Source organism: Sorghum bicolor, chromosome 4, assembly GCF_000003195.3.
Source record: "Sorghum bicolor cultivar BTx623 chromosome 4, Sorghum_bicolor_NCBIv3, whole genome shotgun sequence".
Lineage (NCBI taxonomy): Eukaryota > Viridiplantae > Streptophyta > Magnoliopsida > Poales > Poaceae > Sorghum > Sorghum bicolor.
Genome location: NC_012873.2, coordinates 13,092,406 through 13,113,609, shown reverse-complemented (window position 1 = coordinate 13,113,609; position 21,204 = coordinate 13,092,406). Strand labels below are relative to the sequence as shown.

The following is a 21,204-nucleotide window of genomic DNA, read 5'->3' as shown; positions in this document are numbered from 1 at the left end:
AGTTGAGGCAAGATCTACAGGTGGGCAGCAATGGATCCCGTGCAGGGGGGCTTGACGGAGCCACTGTCACTGCTGCTCCTCAGTATCCCCTTCACTGCATTGCTGTTGACACCGTTGCTAGTTCGAGTACACCGGCAGCGCTCCCATCGTTGCCCTCTATGCTCATGGCTAGGTCCTGGAGCAGCCGGAGGCCAGTTGAGCGCGGCGGCCACTGGCTGCCTAGATAGGTCACAGGTGCTGGCTAGAGGGGCCACAGGTTGCAGGGGCAACAACACGACCAACAGATGGGACCGCGGCGGCCAGTGGGGAAGCAGGGGCAGGGGCGCGGAGGCCGAAGTCACGAGTCAGAGTATGGGAGGTAGGGGCAGGGAGCGCGGAGACAGAGAGCGTCTCGAGAGAGGTTTCTTAATCTCAACAATATGAATTTGATTCAAAAGGTAATTATTAAAAAAGATCATTAATATAAAAAACAACACAGTATGCCAATGGCTAGGTCCCTGTGCTTCAAACCCTTGAGGTTCGTGGTTCAATTCGCAGCAACCACTAGTACAAAAAAGCTCAACGGCGGTGGTTGTGTCTAATTTGTACAAGCAGTTTCCGTTATCGTGTGCCAGTACAAAGAAAACATCCGGCCCGACTCATAAACCGTATGTGAAAATCAGGCATTAACCGCCTGTAGAAATCCTTTTACACTAGCGGTCGGCTTAACTGAACCACCAATGGAAATAAAGTATTTACACTAGTGGTTATGTTAAGTCAACCGCCAGTGTAAATGAATTTCTACATGCGGTTGTTTAAGTCAATCGCAAGTGAAATCTCGGTTATAAATACCCCTTCTTCCTTCCCAAGCAGAACTGTTTCTCACAGCCACCTTCCATAGGAGGCCATTTTGGAGGTCTAGTTTTCACTAAATACAAGGGGAGAGGTTTTGATCTTCATTTCTTGGAAGAATGTTGCTAAGAAAGGTTAGTTTATGTCTCTCTTGCCTCTTTTTGTTCATTATAGCTCAATTTGAGCCACTTTTTGGATCTAGGATTTCACCGTGTGTTAGAAAGAAGAGTAGCTAGGTTAATATCTTTATTTGCTCAAATGAGGTTGCTTAAGATGGTTAGTGATGTCTCTCCTCTTCCCCTTTTTCATTTTTGCTTCTCACTTTATTTTATCCAAGATTAATGTAGGTATTTCCATGAATTGTGTGTTCTTGTGTATTTATGTGGAGAGAGAAATAGTTATTATCTTTGTTAAATTTTGTAGTCTTTATCTTCATTTTTCAATTTGTATGTTTTTAAATTATGTAGTTTGTGTTTTCATTTCTCAATTTAATACAATTATCTATTATTTAATTATCCACTATGTATTTATATATGAAATAGATATAGTGTTTATTTAATGAAAAATATGAAAGAGATTTTGTGTTAATATTATTCTTCTACCTTTTAGTGAATATTGCGCTTTGAGGTCTTCAAATTGGAAAATATACAAGTGAGAGGTTTTCATCTTGATTTCTTCGAAGAAGGTTGGTGATCAAAAGATTATATAATAAATATCTCTGGACGATCATACTTGTTTTGCATTGATTATAATTAAGTCATTATATTTATTTAGGTAATGATGGAGAGGTCATTATGGATGTATAATTTATCAAGATTAGATCCATCATATATATCCGAGATTCATAGATTTATTGATGCTGCCCAGAACCATGCTTGGAGAACAAAGGCGAAGCACATATATTATCCATGCATAGACTGCAAAAATATTGTTGTCTTTGATAACACTAAACAAATCACTTATCATCTGGTCTATCGAGGATTCTTATGAAGGATTACTTGATTTGGACAAAGCATGATGAGGGTAGCTCTGCACCGATGGTCCAGATATGATTGCTAACAGATTTATGTTCATACACGAGACACAATAATCTCTTCCCCATAGCGAATATATTGTGCCAAATGTTACGGCTGTAGAAGATATAGATTTCTTAGAGGCAATATTGTATCGTCATACGGATCCTGATATGATGTTAATGAAAGGTATGGAGGCCCTGATGAACGCTGCAGAAGAGCCTTTATATGATGAGTCTAAGAGTTGTACCAAAGAGTTCACGACACTGTGGTCTATGCTAAAGTTGTTGGTATTGAAAGCTAGATATGGTTGGTCTAATGTTGGCTTCGATGCCTTCTGGAGTATTATAGTTGATATGCTTCCAAAGGAGAACAAAGTGCCTACTAACACGTACTGTGCAAAGAAGCTAATAAGTCTGCTCACTATGGATGCCGAGAAGATCCACGTATGTAAAAATCATGGTATTTTATATCGTGGTGATGATTATAAAAACTTAGAGAGTTGTCCAAAGTGTGGTGCAAGTAGGTATAAGACAAATAAAACTATAGAGAGGAAGAGTGTGTTGTCTCCAGAAAGAAGCAAAAGAAGACCCAAAAGAACAACCAACAAAGTTCAAAACCCAGCAGCAAAGAAAAGTAGACTACTATGTGCAGAAAAAAATTCCTGCTTTGATGATGTGGTACCTTCCTGTAGTCGATCGACTGAAGTATTTGTTTGCTAACCCAGAGGATGCCAAACTTATGAGCTGACATGCTTCTGATGAGCACAAAAATGATGGGAAGCTAAGGCATCCAGCCAATGGCAGGCAGTGACAAGATTTTAATGATAACCACTGAGACTTTGCTGACGATCCAAGGAATGTTAGGTTCATACTGAGTACTGACGGAATGAATCCATTTGTCGAGAGGAGCAGCAAGCACAGCACATGGTCAGTGATCCTCACCATCTACAACCTTCCTCTGGTTGATGCAAAAGTGAAAGTACCTTTTGCTAACCATCCTTATTTCTGGATCTACACAACCTGGTGTTGACATGGATGTTTTTTGCAGCCTTTAATAGAGGACATAAAAATATTGTGGGAAACAGGTGTTCAGATGTTAAATGAGTACCGTAAAGATTCATTCACACTAAGAGCAGTCATTTTTGTTATGATCAACGAGAAGTTAGTGTACATGAGGCACAGCCGCACAGACAGGTCTTATCGAAAGGGCATAGGTACCACCTGAAAAAGATGGATAAGTACTTCAACAATAATGAAGAACTACACTCTACTGCACCATGAGATAATAGTAAAGGACAAAGAGTTTTTCAAATAGTCAGCAAAATCAAATTAAGAGGTTGTCACTCGGGGGCTAGTCTGGTTGGGGACAATGAATGCGGTCAAAAATTATGCCCGTCTCTATTAAAAAAGGTGATGGCACGCAAAAAAAATCGTATAGTAGCCGGGAACGAGGATGAGGAGGTATCCGGGAACGAGGATGGGGAGGTATCCAGGAACGAGGATGAGGAATACAAGGATGATGGTGGAAACCAGGATGAAGACGATGATGGTGGACACCAAGATGAAGATAAGGTATCCAATCTTTTTCGCTGCTGCCGCATTTCCAGAATTAGTGATTTTACCATCATGTCTTTGATATTTTACCAGCATTGGCTTGGAGATTTTACTAGCATGGCATAGAGATTTTACCAGACTTGCTTGCTACAGCATTGGTCCTTGACAATTTTCTCATAAACTAGGGAATAGAGTTTAGTGTCCTTGACAATTTTCTCCTCAGAAAAATCTGTTTTTTTTTGCAGCAGACAAAGGGCAAGAAAAAGAAATGTAACATAGGTTCACATTGTGAACCTAATTCCATCATTAAGGCAGTTGATGCTCTATCAGATTCTGCAAAATCAGTAGTGAGAGCTTCTGGTTTTGGTGCCTTTCTTCGGATGGATATTACAACTCTTTATTCCATTGATACTATCATGTATCTGATGAACAATTGTGATGTGAGCTCTGATGGTGAATCATTCACCGTTGTTGTATCAGAAGACAATCAAATAGAGGTCACACCTGAGTTTGTCAAAGAATGCTTTGGTATCCCTGATGGAGACAAATCACTAGAGGATCACTGGGGCAATGAGTACAATAAGTTTTGGCAACGCATGAAAGATCTTGGATATGCAGTCACTGCTAAAGTGAACTCTAGAGGTAAAATTCAAGAGAACAAGAAACTCCCCATCACCGAGATAATCGAATACATCAAAACTGTGAAAGATAAGCATTCGGAAGCCCGTGCTTTCTTCATGATTCTGCTATGCAAGATGTTGTTACCCACTCAGAGCAATGTACCCACTCCGCAGCACGTGGGGATGTGCTCGTACATTGATGAAGCCAAAAGCTATAATTGGTGCAAATATATTTGTCAGAATCTGAAAAGTAAGATCTCTACATGGAAGCAAAGGGAGAAACAACCATCAAAAATCGAGGGGTGCGCACTTCTGCTGTTGGTAAGTGAGAATTTTAAAACAATTTCTTTTACTCACACAATAAAAGTTGTGCTTTGACTGATTTTGCTGCTTAACAGATGTGTTTGCATCAAGCTCTTAAGCCGCAACTTGCGCTGGATGGTACACAAGCTGATCCACTCATCAATCGCTACAATGACAAAACAATTGCAAAACTGGTCAAGGGCATGAATCTCCGGCAAGAGGTATGCGAAGCATGCTTCTACTATAGTAATTTTGTACTACAGAAACCTATAGTAATTTTGTACTACAGAAACATATTGTAATCGTAGGTAAATTTACTATAGTCTTTACATTGGTGGCATTTCAGGTTGTCAAGCACAAGGACAACATAGTCAAGAAACCAGTCCAGAAACCAGCATCCCGAAAGCAAAAGGTTGTCCCTCTGCCTGCAACTAAAGGACCTTCCAAAAATCTAGAGGTTAGGACACGGACTTCAACCTCCTTGAGATTTTACCAGTCAACATAGTGACAATTTTACCAGGACTAAAGATTTTAGCAGCCCCTGTTGGATGTAATTGTGCTGCTCTTGTTTGATCTTCCCCTGATTAGCAAAGTCAATGGAGCAGGTGAGCTCCATTGTACACTGCCTGTCGTATAGGGCAGTATGCCCTGTCTTGTATAAGGGCAGTATGCCCTGTCTTGTATAGAGTACTGGTAGCAGTAGAATAGTTGCTAGAAGTGCTCAAGTGTGTGTACTAGGTACTCAAGTAGTTGTACTAGGAAGTTGACTCTTGTATGTATAAGAAAAGAGAGAGCAGCTGCAGCTTAAGTTAGTTCAGCAGCAACCAAACATCAGAGAGGTGTGCGTGTGTGTTGTGGTGTTCCTCTTGTTCATCCTCTAGCTCTAGAATTGCTTAGTTGTGTTGTGATTCTTAGAGAATTACCTCTGGCATTGCCAACAGCCCCTCTATTTGCTTTTACCATCCAAGGACTCAAGATTTTACCATCCCCTGTAATTGATTTTACCAGTACTATAGATTTTAGCAGCCCCCTCTATGATTGAGAAATACCTAGAAATACTTCTTCTTCTCTGTTGCTCTTCTCTGTTGCTTTGGCTGCTTATTCGTTCTTAAGATTTTACCATCCTGAAACCTACGATTTTACCTCTGCCTTTCAGGACCACATCATTGAAATTGCATCTGTGCAACACTTTCTCAATGAAAGTGAGGTTGACAAGGATGAGGAGGGCATCCTTTTAAAAGAAATGAAGAGCTGTCAAGACAAGTTGATGGAAGCATTAAAGGAACACCAGATCAAAAATAACGAAAATTTAAAGAAAATTGCGGAGGAACATTCATACTTGTCTAAGATGTACAAAGAAATCAAACGCAGGCGGGCCCTAGTTGAAGATGTGAAAATAGAAGAGCAGATGAAGGAAAATTGTGTGGTGGAAATAGATGGAGTTCAGATAATGGAGGATAATTTTGTTCGTATCTTCGCACCAGGTGGTCATTTGCACGATGACGTTGTGGGAGTTCTGAGGTTCATTTGGATGAAATCATGGGATGACCAGATTGTTCTTTCAATGGGTGCTGTTGTAAGTGCCATTTAGCAATATTACTACTGCATTCAATGATTGTTTAGCAATTTCACCATACTTTTTTTTCTAGGAACAATTGTTAGGGATGAATAAAAGATCTGGTTATCTTGAAAGAGAATTCAGAAGCTGTGACATAGAAAGACGAAGCTGTGACCTAAAGAAAACAGTTTGTACCTTTTTTATTTAATTCTATGTGTATTCTTAAATTTGGCTCTTTGATATTTTTTAGGCATATGACATAACCATCAATAATTTGGTTGTTTCTTTTTTTGCAGATTTATGTCCCTTTCTGTAAGGGAACACACTGGTCCCTGGTTGTGGTAGAACCAGATTTAGATGTTATAACTGTATTTGATTCCTATTATGATTTGGAGAAAAGCGAAGAAAATCATCAACAACTGGTTAGATATTTTCAGCATCAAATGCCTTGCAAAGAAAGTATATGATATTGTTTGGTTAAACCCTAAGCTGCCTCTACTGATCCATTGCACTCTTGCAGATAAATGCACTTAAAAACCATCTTGGTTCACTAGGCCTGCAAGGTCCAAAATACATCATTTCAACGCCAGAAGTTCAGAAGCAAAATAACCTGTACATTTCTGGCTATTTCCTAATGTCATAACTTATCAAGTACCTCAATCCGTGCTCACGTTCTTATTTTTGCAGTGACGATTGTGGTTTTCATATGCTTATGTACATAATGCAATATAAGGATGGAAACTACAACAACATTAGTGAGGTTAGTCCTGCCTTTTCTGTAGCAAGCCAGAATCTTTGGTGACTCAGCAGCTCTTATCATATTTCTCTTGTAGATTAGATTGCTGTTGCTGTTGATTGTGCTCATTGTTGATTAAAATGCAGGACGAAATCTGCATGTGCCGCAAACGGATTGCGAGGTTCCTCCTTGAACATGAAGACAACAAGTTCAGGGGTGCATTTTCAAACAAGCATGTGAAAACGACGAAAAAGCAACCAGAGAAAAAAGCAACCAAATCGGATGAGGACAAGGTCAAGGGGACCAAGGATGGGGACAAGGGGGAGTTCCAAAGAATCCAGGGGGAGTTTCAAAGAATCCAAGCAACCTATTCAAGACTGGATGGAAGAAGTATCCCATCTGCTCTGGATTGTTCATTAAGGAGAAGGATGAAAGTCCAAGTAGACCGCTCAGCCTCCCCTTTCACAAAACCAGATGGTATAACCCAGAATCTGGGTGATAAAGATATGCGATTGCAACTCTTCAACAAGATAATTGACAATGAAGAATTGAGCAGGTACATTCTTTGCTTTGCTTTTAATTCATCAGTAGTTGAAACTTGCACTGATAATGATTTAATCCATTTCCAACAACAGTGTTTCGTTCTTGAGTCTTCGTCACAAGGCTAGATTAACTGATCAATGGCAATTATCGGGACATGATATTTCAAAAAACTTTGGGGAGAAAAATTGTTCTGAAGACACGGTGTGTGTAGACACGGTGATGTCATTTTACATACGATGCCTCATTGCTGATGAAACGGAACATGGAAGTGCGGGCTACAGGATCTTCCTTGATCCAAAAATTTCTGTAAGTGCAAATTTTGCAAGCCTGGTAAAATCCTAATTCATAGGTTGGTAAAATCTTAGTGATTGTATGGTAAAATCTATAGTTCTTGGCTGGTAAACTCTTTAGTGGTTGGATGGTAAAATCTTTCGTCCTTGGCTGGTAAAATCTAACATCCTCATTGATCTTTTTTGTTGCTTATAGGAATTGATCTTGGTTGACACGGATAATTATAATGCTGAAAATGTTGCTGAAGAACTCAAGTATTGTTACAGTAGTCAGGATATTTTGAGAGCGAGGCATGTAAGTATCCTTCCATGTACTGATATTTTGAGAACTCAAGCATTATTTGAATTCTTACATAGTATCATGGTTATTTTTTGCATAGATATTTTTGCCTGTCTGCTATCAGAATCACTGGACACTATATGTCATCAACAAAAACTATGAACAAATTGATATACTGGATTCGCTTGCCAACAAAAAATATCACTACAGCATTGCTGGGGCGGTAAGGACGAAGCTGAGTGCTGTTATTTCGTTGGTCGCAAAGGAACACCCTGACTTCTCAGGTTGGAGCTTGCCAAGTGTACCTTCTCTCCCACAGCAGGAAAAAAGTTTGGACTCCGCATTCTGTGTGATGATGTTCATGAGGCACTATAATCCAGATAGTCATAAACTTGAGTTTTTTGAACTTGGAGCTGATTGGAAATCTGGAGAACTTAGGATTGATAATTTGTGGTACTTAATCCATCACAAGTTGAATGGATCACGTGACACACTTCCTGAGGGCATCATACAGGATCATGGTTCTTCACCATAGGATTGATACAGGATCATGGATGTATGGATGTACAATGGTTTTTATGATACTTTATTGTCGGGCTCGAAATCAACTTATTGTAACATGTCATCCAAACCTGAGATTTTATTTTGGTAACTTGTGGTAACATGTCGCCCAAACCTGAGATTTTATCTACAGTTGGGGTGGTAAAATCAGGTGACCTTGGATGGTAAAATTTTTAGTCCTGGGGTGGTAAAATCGTAAGTCCTTGGATGGTAAAATTTTGAGGGATTCGCTGGTAAAATCACCAGTCCTTGGGTGGTAAAATCATGTAAGGTTCGTAAAATCTAATACAGGGGCTGGTAAAAGCTTAATTGGTCTCTCCGGCGGAAGCAACGAGCTAGTACCAGGCTAAAGCGCCGCGTACTTGGCGTGGTATGTTAAATTTTTTTTTATCACGACGGTGTGTGATTCTGGTGATACTCTAGTTCATGGCAAGACCCTGAATGCATACGCCAGCAATAAAGTTCAAGTTGTAACCAGCTCTTTCTAGTATGGAGGGTAGATATGAATTAAGTGCAACCCACAAAGAATTTAAATCCACGTGCTCTTAATTTTAAACAAGTCTTAGGTAAATGATTTTTATTTCAAAAAGAATAGCTGAACCAAAATCAATAATTTAAACCTTGCAAATTGCTCATGGGAACTCTCAGCTCATCTTGTCTCTCGAACCTCCTAGCACTCTCATCCTTTCTCTCTCTCATCTTATCTGGAGTTTGGAAAGGTTAGTCCTAGCAAAGATATTATAATCTCAAAACAAGAAGGAAAGGTTAGTCCTAGCAAAGATATTATAATCAAGATATTATCAAAACAAGAAAAGCATCTTACGGATTTACCGAGACTCGTCAAAAAGGCCATGAGAAAATAATATTGTTTAAATGATAAGGCCGTATTACCAAACCATGTCATTGGCTCCGATGTTCAATCCCCGCACTTGATCATACACGAGAAAACACAATGCTATTTAAAGATTTTTCAATTAAAGTTCAAGTTGTAACCAGCTCTTTCTAGTATGGAGGGTAGATATGAATTAAGTGCAACCCACAAAGAATTTAAATCCACGTGCTCTTAATTTTAAACAAGTCTCAGGTAAATGATTTTTATTTCAAAAAGAATAGCTGAACCAAAATCAATAAGGGTAGATATGAATTAAGTGCAACCCACAAAGAATTTAAATCCACGTGCTCTTAATTTTAAACAAGTCTCAGGTAAATGATTTTTATTTCAAAAAGAATAGCTGAACCAAAATCAATAATTTAAACCTTGCAAATTGCTCATGGGAACTCTCAGCTCATCTTGTCTCTCGAACCTGCTAGCACTCTCATCCTTTCTCTCTCTCATCTTATCTGGAGCTTGGAAAGGTTAGTCGTCCCATGGGCCGACCTCCTGCCGGAAGCGTGCGACCTCGTCCTGGACCACCTCGACGTCATCAGCGAAAATTGACTGAAGCCCAGGTGAAGGAAATCCCAAAGGAATTTCAAGCACAATCATCAAAGGTTACCACGCACTACAGCACATGAAAAGTGTCCAGGAAAGTGACAATTAGAGACCGACCAGTTCATAGTTTGTTAACATCAATTCATCATCACAAAAGGAACAACTACGCCTACATGACAGCAGCAACAGCCAATCACAAAGATCACTACCCTGCAGATCACTACCCTGCAGCCTACTATGTTTTCACTTTCTTCATCATCGTGATCAAACACTCATGAAGTTCAGCTTCCATCTTGTCCTTCTGTTCCTTGTATTCCTGAAGTTGCCTGCACAAGTCAGCGTTCTCCTGCTTCAATGCAGCGTTCTCCTGCTCCAATGCATCCAGGTAAGACTCCACGTAATGTGCTTCCTGAGGGGCAACACTGCTACCCTCCACTGCATGTGAGGTGCTGAGACTGTGTGCCGAACAGCTTGCTAGCTGCTGCTGCTGCCTGAGTGTTTCCCTTCTTCTGTTACAAATTAAAATGTGCCACAAGTTATAACAGCGACTCCAATCACAAACGGTGAACTAACAGCATTTGTATTTTGGGGTGCGTGGGGAGAGAATGTATAGGAGGGAAACGGACAAAGACTAACCTAGTCACTGGAGACATTGTTGGCTCATCCGGAGAGACAGGCTGGCACCAATAGGAGGTGCTGAGCCTCTGTGCCGAACTGCTGCCTTGCTGTTGCTGCTGCCTGGGTGACCTGTTCCAATGCTCATAATAGGTGAATTCAACCACAAAAATGATCTACAAATTAAAAATGTGCCACAAGAGAGACAATGACTCGCCTAGTCACAGGAGAGACAATGACAGGCTCAATTCCATCTGCAACAGCAACAGTGAAATGTTTCTTGAAAGCGTCCCAGGCTTGGTCGTATGTGGAAAAGCTCTGGTGCATGGCATCCTTGTAGCCAGACACTTGCTCACAGCATTCAGCCCATGTTTCGTACACACCAGGGTTCCTTCCTTTGAACACCACGTAATAGCGCATGATTGCTGGCAATGCAACAAACATGTGAGCATATGGCAAAATACAAAATCCAATAGAGGTTTGGTTGGTAAAATCAAATACAGGGGATGGTAAAATCAAATACAGGGGATGGTAAAATCAAATACAGGGGATGGTAAAATCAAATACTTAGCAGTGGAGATTTCCAGAGGAGGGAAGGAAGGGAGCGCACCGCTGGTGTCGCCGGGAAACGATGCCCGCATCCGCGAAAGGAGGAGGGAAGGAAGGAAGGGAACGCACCGCTGGTGTCGCCGGGAGGGGAGCCCGCCGCTGCTTCTCCGCGGGGCTCGGCTTCTCGTCGCCGGGAGGGGAGCCCGCCGCCGCTTCTCCGCTGGACTTTGGAGATAGGGTTAGGGTTGGAGGCCGACTTATAGGGTCCAGAGATGGGCTCGTTTTTTTTTAACTAGTGAGTTGGCCCGCGCAAATTGCACGGGTAGCTAGTTTTTACGGGTAAGATTTGTTGTCTTTCTTATTTCAAAATAAATTATTTAAAGTGATTTTTAATTATTTCTTCATTGTCATTTTTTTTGTCCAAAAAATAGATTATAAGATACTTCCTCCATTTCAAAATGTAGTTCGTTTTGACATTTCTACTTCCTCCGTCCGGGAATAAACGCAATTGTAGCGTTTAAACTTTGTCCGTGAAAGAAAGCAACTGCAGGGAGCACCAGCAGATGCGGGACCCACCATTTAATAAAGAAATCATTTGTGGCAAAAAAAAAGTAGCGGAAAAAAAACCCACCAGCCCACTGACGCTGGCCTCCCCCTTTTCTCGGTCGCAGCATGCCCCGCATCATCGCACGAAATTTCTAGAGTTCCAAAGCAGGACTGGGCATCCAGTTTCCCCTATCCCAATCTAATCTTCACTTTTCCCCACCGGAGCTCTACCTTCCCATCAGATCCAGTGCTCCACCGTATGGCTGCTGGAGTCCACGACCGGATCTCAGGACGCGGGATTGCAGGCGGGTCTCGCCGGTTCCACCAAAACATCCGTGGACACAGGGTGGTAGGAGGCGATAGTGGAGTTGGGGAGGTGGGCGGCGGTGACCGTAGGAAGCTAGGCGTGCATGGAGGCCGGATTGATGGGCAAGGAAGTCAAATCGGAAGGGAAAGAGGTTGGAATCTTGTGCGCGGCCGCCGAATCGGACGCGGTGGCTTCCGCATCAACAGTCAGGTTGATCTTTACGCCCCCGACTCGGAAGACGAAGATGCCATGGAGGTGGCTGCGGAGGTGGCTCCGGGCATGAAGGTGGCCGCGGAGGCGCCTCCGGCCGTGGAGCTGCCTCGGGAGGTGCAGGCGCGATTGGAGATGGTGCTTGCTACCATCGATCCAGTGTACCATGATGTCTTCATCAGCTTGTACAAGGTTATAGTGCCCGCTTTCTTCAAATGCAACTAGTAGTTCTTTTGCCGTGTGTTGATGTGGGATGTAGTAGTGCTTTTGTACGATGATGACTGTTTTATGGGACGATGTAGTGCTTTTGTAGGGTGATGCAATGCTTATGGGCATGATGTCCTACAGGTAGGACATTGACACGTTGTACTGCTTATGTGGGATAATGAACTGCATATGTCTGAATAAATAAGTCCATTGTCTGACGATAGATGTTTATATGGGATGCTTTGGCGCATAGATGATGTCATTTTATTATATGCATCACAGTCATAATACATGGACCATTACAATACCATAACAATGAGCAAAATAGTCACATGTCCAGGCATCTTTCTCTCACATACATGCATGAGTTGGTGTTCTAAATCGAGAGAACCCAACACAATTAGACACCCAGCGACTCCTTGACACTCTCAATAAGTTGACGATCACAATTTAAGCACTGAGGAAGAATGCCCATGGCCTCCAACCTATCCTTGTTCATGTGAGGGATCATGTACTTGTTTCCTCCACCATCACTAATCGTCTATTCATCGACTAATCACTGACTAATGTAGAGAAAAGCTATGCAACTTAAATTTTGCTAACCACATCCTATGATAATGGTCTGGTACTATGCTAGTTGGCCATGGTGTTTCTTCCTCGAGCCAAAATTGTCATGAAAATCATAAGATGTAGAAAATCTATTGGTGACTTTGATCGATACTATGGCGATATTAGTATATATTTACCACTAACGTTGTTCATGTGAGGGATCTTGTACTTGTTTCCTCCACCATCACTAATCGTCTATTCATCGACTAATCACTGACTAATGTAGAGGAAAGCTATGCAACTTAAATTTTGCTAACCACATCCTATGATAATGGTCTGGTAGTATGCTAGTTGGCCATGGTGTTTCTTCCTCGAGCCAAAATTGTCATGAAAATCATAAGATGTAGAAAATCTATTGGTGACTTTGATCGATACTATGGCGATATTAGTATATATTTACCACTAACGATTAATTTAGTAATTATTAATTCTTAAAATGAATATATTGGCTTCTATTTTTCTCCACTACATATAGAATATAAAATAGTATTATATATAATTTTATTTATTATGAATAATAATTATAGTCATGGTCTCTTGATATAATAGTTTATATCATCATAAATTTAATAATTATATTCCGCTGAGTAGATATTGTGTTGCAAAAGGTTGTAAGGAGCAGCAGAAATAAAAAAAAGTGAAAAGAAAAGAAAAAAATGAAGGAAGAAAGAAAGAAAATAAATGCTCCCTAGTGATTTTACCACCCCAGGTTTGATGATTTTACCAGTCCATCCCTAATGATTTTACCACCCAAGGACACATGAGTTTACCAGCCAATCCCTTATGATTTTACCACCCAAGGACACATGAGTTTACCAGTCAATCCCTAAAAATTTTACCACCCAAGGTCACCTGATTTTACCAGAGAAACCTTCATGAGTTTACCATCCAAGGACTTAAGATTTTACCAGCCAAACAGATTTTACCATCCCAGGACTAAAATTTTACCACCCAAGGTCACATGATTTTAGCATCCAAGAACCGGTGATTTTACCAGCCAACGACTTACGATCTTACCACCCCAGGACGAAAAAATTTTACCATCCAAGGTCAATTGATTTTACCACCACAGGATTAAAGATTTTACCACCCAAAGTCACATGATTTTACCACCCCAGACTAAAAATTTTACCACCCAAGGAATGGTGATTTTACCAGCGAATCCCTCGAAATGTTACCTTCCAAGGACTTACGATTTTACCGTCCAAGGACTCCTGATTTTACCACCCAAGGACTAAAAATTTTACCATCCAAGCCCCGTGATTTTACCACCCAAGGCCTGATGATTTTACCACCCAAAGACTAAAAATTTTACCACCCATGCTCCCGTGATTTTACCACCCAAGCACTGATGATTTTACCACCCAGGACTAAAAATTTTACCATCCAAGGTCACCTGATTTTACCAACCCAGGTCACATGATTTTACCACCCGAGGTCACATGATTTTACTACCCAAGGACTGGTGATTTTACCAGCGAATCCCTCATGATTTTACCACCCAAGGACTAATGATTTTACCACCCAGGACTCAAAATTTTACCATCCAAGCTCACCTGATTTTACCACCCCAGGTCACATGATTTTACCACCCAAGGACTGGTGATTTTACCAGCGAATCCCTCATGATTTTACCACCCAAGGACTAATGATTTTAGCACCAAAGGACTAAAAAATTTAACACCCAAGCTCCTTGATTTTACCACCCAAGGTTGCATGATTTGTCAAAATTTTACCACCCAAGGACACATGATTCTACCACCCAAGGACTCAAAATTTTACCACCCAAGCTCCCGTGATTTAGCACCCAAGCTCCCTTGATTTTACCACCCAAAGTTGCATGATTTTACCACCCCAGGGTCAAAATTTTACCACCCAAGGACTCAAAATTTTACCACCCAAGGTCACATGATTTTACCAGCAAATCCCTCATGAGATCCGGTATGCACCTCTAGTCACCATGACTACAAGAACACCCTATGCAATCTACATCGACCATTGATTGGAATAAGCAAGATCGAGAGAATATGAAATCACAGAAGGAGGCAATGGATCGCAAAAGAATCGGAACTCATCTATTACTTCACCATGAATAATTGTACATCACAAGATCACAACCGTGGTCATACCTTCTTGTGACTCCTAGCTCCAGAACTCCAGCGTGATCTTCCTCGCAGGGTGATCCCACCGGTTCTGTGGCCTTCGCTTCCGATGTTCCTTGTTGCTGCTACTTGCTTGATTGTGCCTGCGATTTTTATTTTTTTCATACACAAAGATAAAAGAAAATATTTTTGATTTTTCTGAGAGGCACAAGTCCATGTCATATTAGGGTTAGTAAAAGAAAAACATAAACAAAAACTATACAAGAAAAATATTCACAGAAAATTATGAACAAAAAAAATATTTACAAGTGCAAAAATTAATCTAAGATTGGATCACTTGTTCCCCCGGCAACAGCGTCAGAAAAGCTTGTTGGCGGCGCAAACGCACACCAAGATCCACCGCAAGCGCACAGATCATTGTAGCTCTTCTCTTAGAGTATTCCCCCAAGGTTTATCAATCCGTGGAAACGAGGTCACAAACCCTAGATTAACTATGCATCGGAAAACATTGTTCTAGTCGCAAGATGATTGTGAACATGATCAAGAATAAACACTTATCTAGAGGTAAATTATCTAGGATAAAGCCTAGCCTATGCATATGTTGTAGTTCTAGCTAAATCAGTAAGCAAAACATGATTCTCATTCAATGCATCTTTAAATCTCTACCCTCCGGTCCAACTCTCGAGGATCACCACCTTACAAGGGCCACACCCTATCACGATGCTCCCTATCAGCGTAATGAACACAAGGGCACGAATACAAGTTTGTGTCATACTACTCGATAGATCCGGTATGCACCTGTAGTCACCATGACTACAAGAACACCCTAGTCACCATGACTACAAGAACACCCTATGCAATCTACGTAGACCATAGATTGGAATAAGCAAGATCGAGAGAATATGAAATCACAGAAGGAGGCCATGGATCGCAAAAGAATCGGAACTCATCTATTACTTCACCATGAATGATTGTACATCCCTATCAGCGTAATGAACACAAGGGCACGAACACAAGTTTGTGTCATGCTACTCGATAGATCCGATATGCACCTCTAGTCACCATGACTACAAGAACACCCTATGCAATCTACGTCGACCATAGATTGGAATAAGCAAGATCGAGAGAATATGAAATCACAGAAGGAGGCAATGGATCGCAAAAGAATAGGAACTTATCTATTACTTCACCATGAATGATTGTACATCACAAGATCACAACCGTGGCCATACCTTCTTGTGACTCCTAGCTCCATAACTCCAGCGTGATCTTCCTCGCAGGGTGATCCCGCCGGCTAGAGCCTAGCCTAGGCTAGCCTCTAGACAACTGCACGGCCCTCAGCTCTCCGTAGATGGATGTCCCACAAGTTCCTCGGCTTTCTGCTTCGAATGATGGGGTGCCGGCCGAAAGGTGAGATATTTATAGTCCTGGGAAACCCTAGGTCAAAGGGGAAGGCGAGGCGGTTAAGGAAAGCCTTGGGCGGCGCAGCCAAAGGGAGCCTTGGCCGCGCGGCCTGGGCCATTCCTTGGCCCATTTGCGCTCAACTTTTTACCCAAGCTTCCTTGATGCTTCTAAAGTCTTCCTTTCGCTGCATGTGGGTCCAGGACGTCGTTTGCTTCGGGATATAATTATCTCTTGATGACTTTCCATTTGAATTGCCTTCATCCCGAAGTAACTTGATCTTATCTTCATTTGCTTAGTCCTTAAGCAATCTTGGAGGTTGGTGGGCTGCATCCGGGCATGAATGGGCATCAAGTCCATGGCTTGGGCACCTGAGCCTATTAGGCCTGCTTCATCCGGGCTTTCGGCCTTCATCTTTCGCTTGTCTCGAATTTAGCCCATATTCATCTCTAATTTATCATTTATCCTGCATAAATCAAAATCCTCCAAAAACACATGCATATACGAATATGACCCGATTATAGAGTATGATCATTAGTTTAGATATTAAATTCATGCAATTATCGAAGTTAAACGGGGTAATATGGTGTCATTTAAAGATTTATCATTAGGGATTACCATGTCCATCAACTAACTGACGTCATTTAAACGGGGTAATATGGTGTCATTTAAAAATCCTTACTGATGGACTTGACTTGATGAAATAAGGAAACAATCCGACAAGCATTACAAGTTCCACAATAACATGGGTTCATCACCATGCCCCTTCCTAAACACACGACTCTAATTTGATGATCTAAAAAAACTAACCGAGCTCCATAAACACATGACTCTAATTTGATGATCTAAAAAAAACTAACTGAGCTCCATGAACAAAATAAGAATCGGATTGACGACCCAATCCGGTTCCACCTCCTAGGAGTCCACCTCCTCCAGAAGCTCCTTAGCCGGGTACGAGAGGATAGTGCCAACATCCGGGGGATAGTCGGCATCCAGTTGCCTCCTTTGGCCGGCCTTTTCTACATGAGCCACGAGAGGATAGTGCCAACATCCGGGGGATAGTCGGCGTCCAGTTGCCTCCTTTGGCCGGCCTTTTCTACAAGAGCCGCCACGTCAGAACGTCGCTTCTCAAGTAGGTCGATGTTGGCGTGAGCCCGGGCGCGCTCGGCATCCGACGCAACTGGTAAATTAAGAGTGGGAACCTTCAGTGCGGCCAAAGTCCTTGGCTGGTTTGGGTGTTCAATTGATGGACCTCGTAGGGCCAGTCAAAGTCCTTGGCTGGTAACAAAAACTATACAAGAAAAATATTCACAGAAAATTATGAACAAGAAAAATATTTACAAGTGCAAAAATTAATCTAAGATTGGATCACTTGTTCCCCCGGCAACAGCGCCAGAAAAGCTTGTTGGCGGCGCAAACGCACACCAAGATCCACCGCAAGCGCACGGATCATTGTAGCTCTTCTCTTAGAGTATTCCCCCAAGGTTTATCAATCCGTGGAAACGAGGTCACAAACCCTAGATTAACTATACATCGGAAAACATTGTTCTAGTTGCAAGATGATTGTGAACATGATCAAGAATAAACACTTATCTAGAGGTAAATTATCTAGGATAAAGCCTAGCCTATGCATATGTTGTAGTTCTAGCTAAATCAGTAAGCAAAACATGATTCTCATTCAATGCATCTTTAAATCTCTACCCTCCGGTCCAACTCTCGAGGATCACCACCTTACAAGGGCCACACCCTGTCACGATGCTCCCTATCAGCGTAATGAACACAAGGGTACGAACACAAGTTTGTGTCATACTACTCGATAGATCCGGTATGCACCTCTAGTCACCATGACTACAAGAACACCCTAGTCACCATGACTACAAGAACACCCTATGCAATCTACGACCATAGATTGGAATAAGCAAGATCGAGAGAATATGAAATCACAGAAGGAGGCAATGGATCGCAAAAGAATCGGAACTCATCTATTACTTCACCATGAATGATTGTACATCCCTATCAGCGTAATGAACACAAGGGCACGAACACAAGTTTGTGTCATGCTACTCGATAGATCCGATATGCACCTCTAGTCACCATGACTACAAGAACACCCTATGCAATCTACGTCGACCATAGATTGGAATAAGCAAGATCGAGAGAATATGAAATCACAGAAGGAGGCAATGGATCGCAAAAGAATCGGAACTCATCTATTACTTCACCATGAATAATTGTACATCACAAGATCACAACCGTGGTCATACCTTCTTGTGACTCCTAGCTCCAGAACTCCAGCGTGATCTTCCTCGCAGGGTGATCCCGCCGGTTCTGTGGCCTTCGCTTCCGATGTTCCTTGTTGCTGCTACTTGCTTGATTGTGCCTGCGATTTTTATTTTTTTTCATACACAAAGATAAAAGAAAATATTTTTGATTTTTCTGAGAGGCACAAGTCCATGTCATATTAGGGTCGGTAAAAGAAAAACATAAACAAGAACTATACAAGAAAAATATTCACAGAAAATTATGAACAAGAAAAATATTTACAAGTGCAAAAATTAATCTAAGATTGGATCACTTGTTCCCCCGGCAACGGCGCCATCCCCCGGCAACGGCGCCAGAAAAGCTTGTTGGCGGCGCAAACGCACACCAAGATCCACCGCAAGCGCACGGATCATTGTAGCTCTTCTCTTAGAGTATTCCCCCAAGGTTTATCAATCCGTGGAAACGAGGTCACAAACCCTAGATTAACTATGCATCGGAAAACATTGTTCTAGTTGCAAGATGATTGTGAACATGATCAAGAATAAACACTTATCTAGAGGTAAATTATCTAGGATAAAGCCTAGCCTATGCATATGTTGTAGTTCTAGCTAAATCAGTAAGCAAAACATGATTCTCATTCAATGCATCTTTAAATCTCTACCCTCCGGTCCAACTCTCGAGGATCACCACCTTACAAGGGCCACACCCTGTCACGATGCTCCCTATCAGCGTAATGAACACAAGGGCACGAACACAAGTTTGTGTCATACTACTCGATAGATCCGGTATGCACCTCTAGTCACCATGACTACAAGAACACCCTATGCAATCTACATCACAAGATCACAACCGTGGCCATACCTTCTTGTGACTCCTAGCTCCATAACTCCGGCGTGATCTTCCTCGCAGGGTGATCCCGCCGGCTAGAGCCTAGCCTAGGCTAGCCTCTAGACAACTGCACGGCCCTCAGCTCTCCGTAGATGGATGTCCCTCAAGTTCCTCGGCTTTCTGCTTCGAATGATGGGGTGCCGGCCGAAAGGTGAGATATTTATAGTCCTGGGAAACCCTAGGTCAAAGGGGAAGGCGAGGCGGTTAAGGAAAGCCTTGGGCGGCGTGGCCAAAGGGAGCCTTGGCCGCGCGGCCTGGGCCATTCCTTGGCCCATTTGCGCTCAACTTTTTACCCAAGCTTCCTTGATGCTTCTAAAGTCTTCCTTTCGCTGCATGTGGGTCCAGGACGTCGTTTGCTTCGGGATATAATTATCTCTTGATGACTTTCCATTTGAATTGCCTTCATCCCGAAGTAACTTGATCTTATCTTCATTTGCTTAGTCCTTAAGCAATCTTGGAGGTTGGTGGGCTGCATCCGGGCATGAGTGGGCATCAAGTCCATGGCTTGGGCACCTGAGCCTATTAGGCCTGCTTCATCCGGGCTTTCGGCCTTCATCTTTCGCTTGTCTCGAATTTAGCCCATATTCATCTCTAATTTATCATTTATCCTGCATAAATCAAAATCCTCCAAAAACACATGCATATACGAATATGACCCGATTATAGAGTATGATCATTAGTTTAGATATTAAATTCATGCAATTATCGAAGTTAAACGGGGTAATATGGTGTCATTTAAAGATTTATCATTAGGGATTACCATGTCCATCAACTAACTGATGTCATTTAAACGGGGTAATATGGTGTCATTTAAAAATCCTTACTGATGGACTTGACTTGATGAAATAAGGAAACAATCCGACAAGCATTACAAGTTCCACAATAACATCGGTTCATCACCATGCCCCTTCCTAAACACACGACTCTAATTTGATGATCTAAAAAAACTAACCGAGCTCCATAAACACATGACTCTAATTTGATGATCTAAAAAAAACTAACTGAGCTCCATGAACAAAATAAGAATCGAATTGACGACCCAATCCGGTTCCACCTCCTAGGAGTCCACCTCCTGCAGAAGCTCCTTAGCCGGGTACGAGAGGATAGTGCCAACATCCGGGGGATAGTCGGCATCCAGTTGCCTCCTTTGGCCGGCCTTTTCTACATGAGCCACGAGAGGATAGTGCCAACATCCGGGGGATAGTCGGCGTCCAGTTGCCTCCTTTGGCCGGCCTTTTCTACAAGAGCCGCCACGTCAGAACGTCGCTTCTCAAGTAGGTCGATGTTGGCGTGAGCCCGGGCGCGCTCGGCATCCGACGCAACTGGTAAATTAAGAGTGGGAACCTTCGGTGCGGCCAAAGTCCTTGGCTGGTTTGGGTGTTCAATTGATGGACCTCGTAGGGCCAGTCAAAGTCCTTGGCTGGTTTGGGTGTTCAATTGATGGACCTCGTAGGGCCAGTCAAAGTCCTTGGCTGGTTTGGGTGTTCAATTGATGGAACCCGTAGGGCCACATATATATAGGTCAGGACTCAAACCGAACCCAAAAAAAAAAATCCATGTCTCTCTTCAACAAGTCAAGTCCGGTTTAGCTCCGCACCCGCACTTACCTACAAGAGCCGCCACATCAGAGCGTCGCTTCTCAAGTAGGTCGATGTTGGCGTGAGCCCGGGCGCGCTCGGCATCCGACGCAATTGGTAAATTAAGAGTGGGAACCTTCGGTGCGGCCAAAGTCCTTGGCTGGTTTGGGTGTTCAATTGATGGACCCCGTAGGGCCAGCCAAAGTCC

At 42.3% G+C, this 21,204-nt stretch overlaps 2 protein-coding genes and 1 long non-coding RNA gene across 3 annotated transcripts; 1 reads left to right on the top strand and 2 right to left on the bottom strand.

The window, feature by feature from the left end:
• LOC8080377 lies at positions 3,260-9,729 on the top strand. The gene is made up of 15 exons (XM_021459466.1): positions 3,260-3,418; positions 3,646-4,341; positions 4,419-4,544; positions 4,670-4,780; positions 5,480-5,899; positions 5,973-6,068; positions 6,178-6,303; positions 6,402-6,493; positions 6,569-6,641; positions 6,764-7,173; positions 7,253-7,490; positions 7,647-7,745; positions 7,855-8,014; positions 8,111-8,183; positions 9,648-9,729. Exons 1-15 carry the CDS (start codon positions 3,260-3,262, stop codon positions 9,727-9,729), a joined length of 2,961 nt encoding a protein of 986 aa, XP_021315141.1.
• LOC110434636 lies at positions 9,809-10,690 on the bottom strand. The gene is made up of 3 exons (XM_021459123.1): positions 10,556-10,690; positions 10,360-10,470; positions 9,809-10,232 (listed from the first exon to the last, which is right to left on the bottom strand). Exons 1-3 carry the CDS (start codon positions 10,663-10,665, stop codon positions 9,959-9,961), a joined length of 495 nt encoding a protein of 164 aa, XP_021314798.1. The 5' UTR covers positions 10,666-10,690; the 3' UTR covers positions 9,809-9,958.
• On the bottom strand, positions 17,478-19,655 carry LOC110434638. The gene is made up of 3 exons (XR_002452231.1): positions 19,393-19,655; positions 18,534-18,649; positions 17,478-17,560 (listed from the first exon to the last, which is right to left on the bottom strand). It is a non-coding gene; the product is annotated as an uncharacterized LOC110434638 (long non-coding RNA).

What these genes read in the sequence shown, in the direction of transcription:
- LOC8080377 (XM_021459466.1), top strand. Translation starts at nt 3,260, where the DNA reads ATGGCACGCAAAAAAAATCGTATAGTAGCCGGGAACGAGGATGAGGAG. An exon ending in GGTGCGCACTTCTGCTGTTG is followed by an intron (nt 4,342 to 4,418) that starts GTAAGTGAGAAT and finishes GCTGCTTAACAG; the next exon opens with ATGTGTTTGCATCAAGCTCT. An exon ending in GTGCAAATTTTGCAAGCCTG is followed by an intron (nt 7,491 to 7,646) that starts GTAAAATCCTAA and finishes TGTTGCTTATAG; the next exon opens with GAATTGATCTTGGTTGACAC.
- LOC110434636 (XM_021459123.1), bottom strand. Translation starts at nt 10,665, where the DNA reads ATGCACCAGAGCTTTTCCACATACGACCAAGCCTGGGACGCTTTCAAG. An exon ending in ATTGTCTCTCCTGTGACTAG is followed by an intron (nt 10,471 to 10,555) that starts GCGAGTCATTGT and finishes GCATTGGAACAG; the next exon opens with GTCACCCAGGCAGCAGCAAC. An exon ending in ACAATGTCTCCAGTGACTAG is followed by an intron (nt 10,233 to 10,359) that starts GTTAGTCTTTGT and finishes AATTTGTAACAG; the next exon opens with AAGAAGGGAAACACTCAGGC.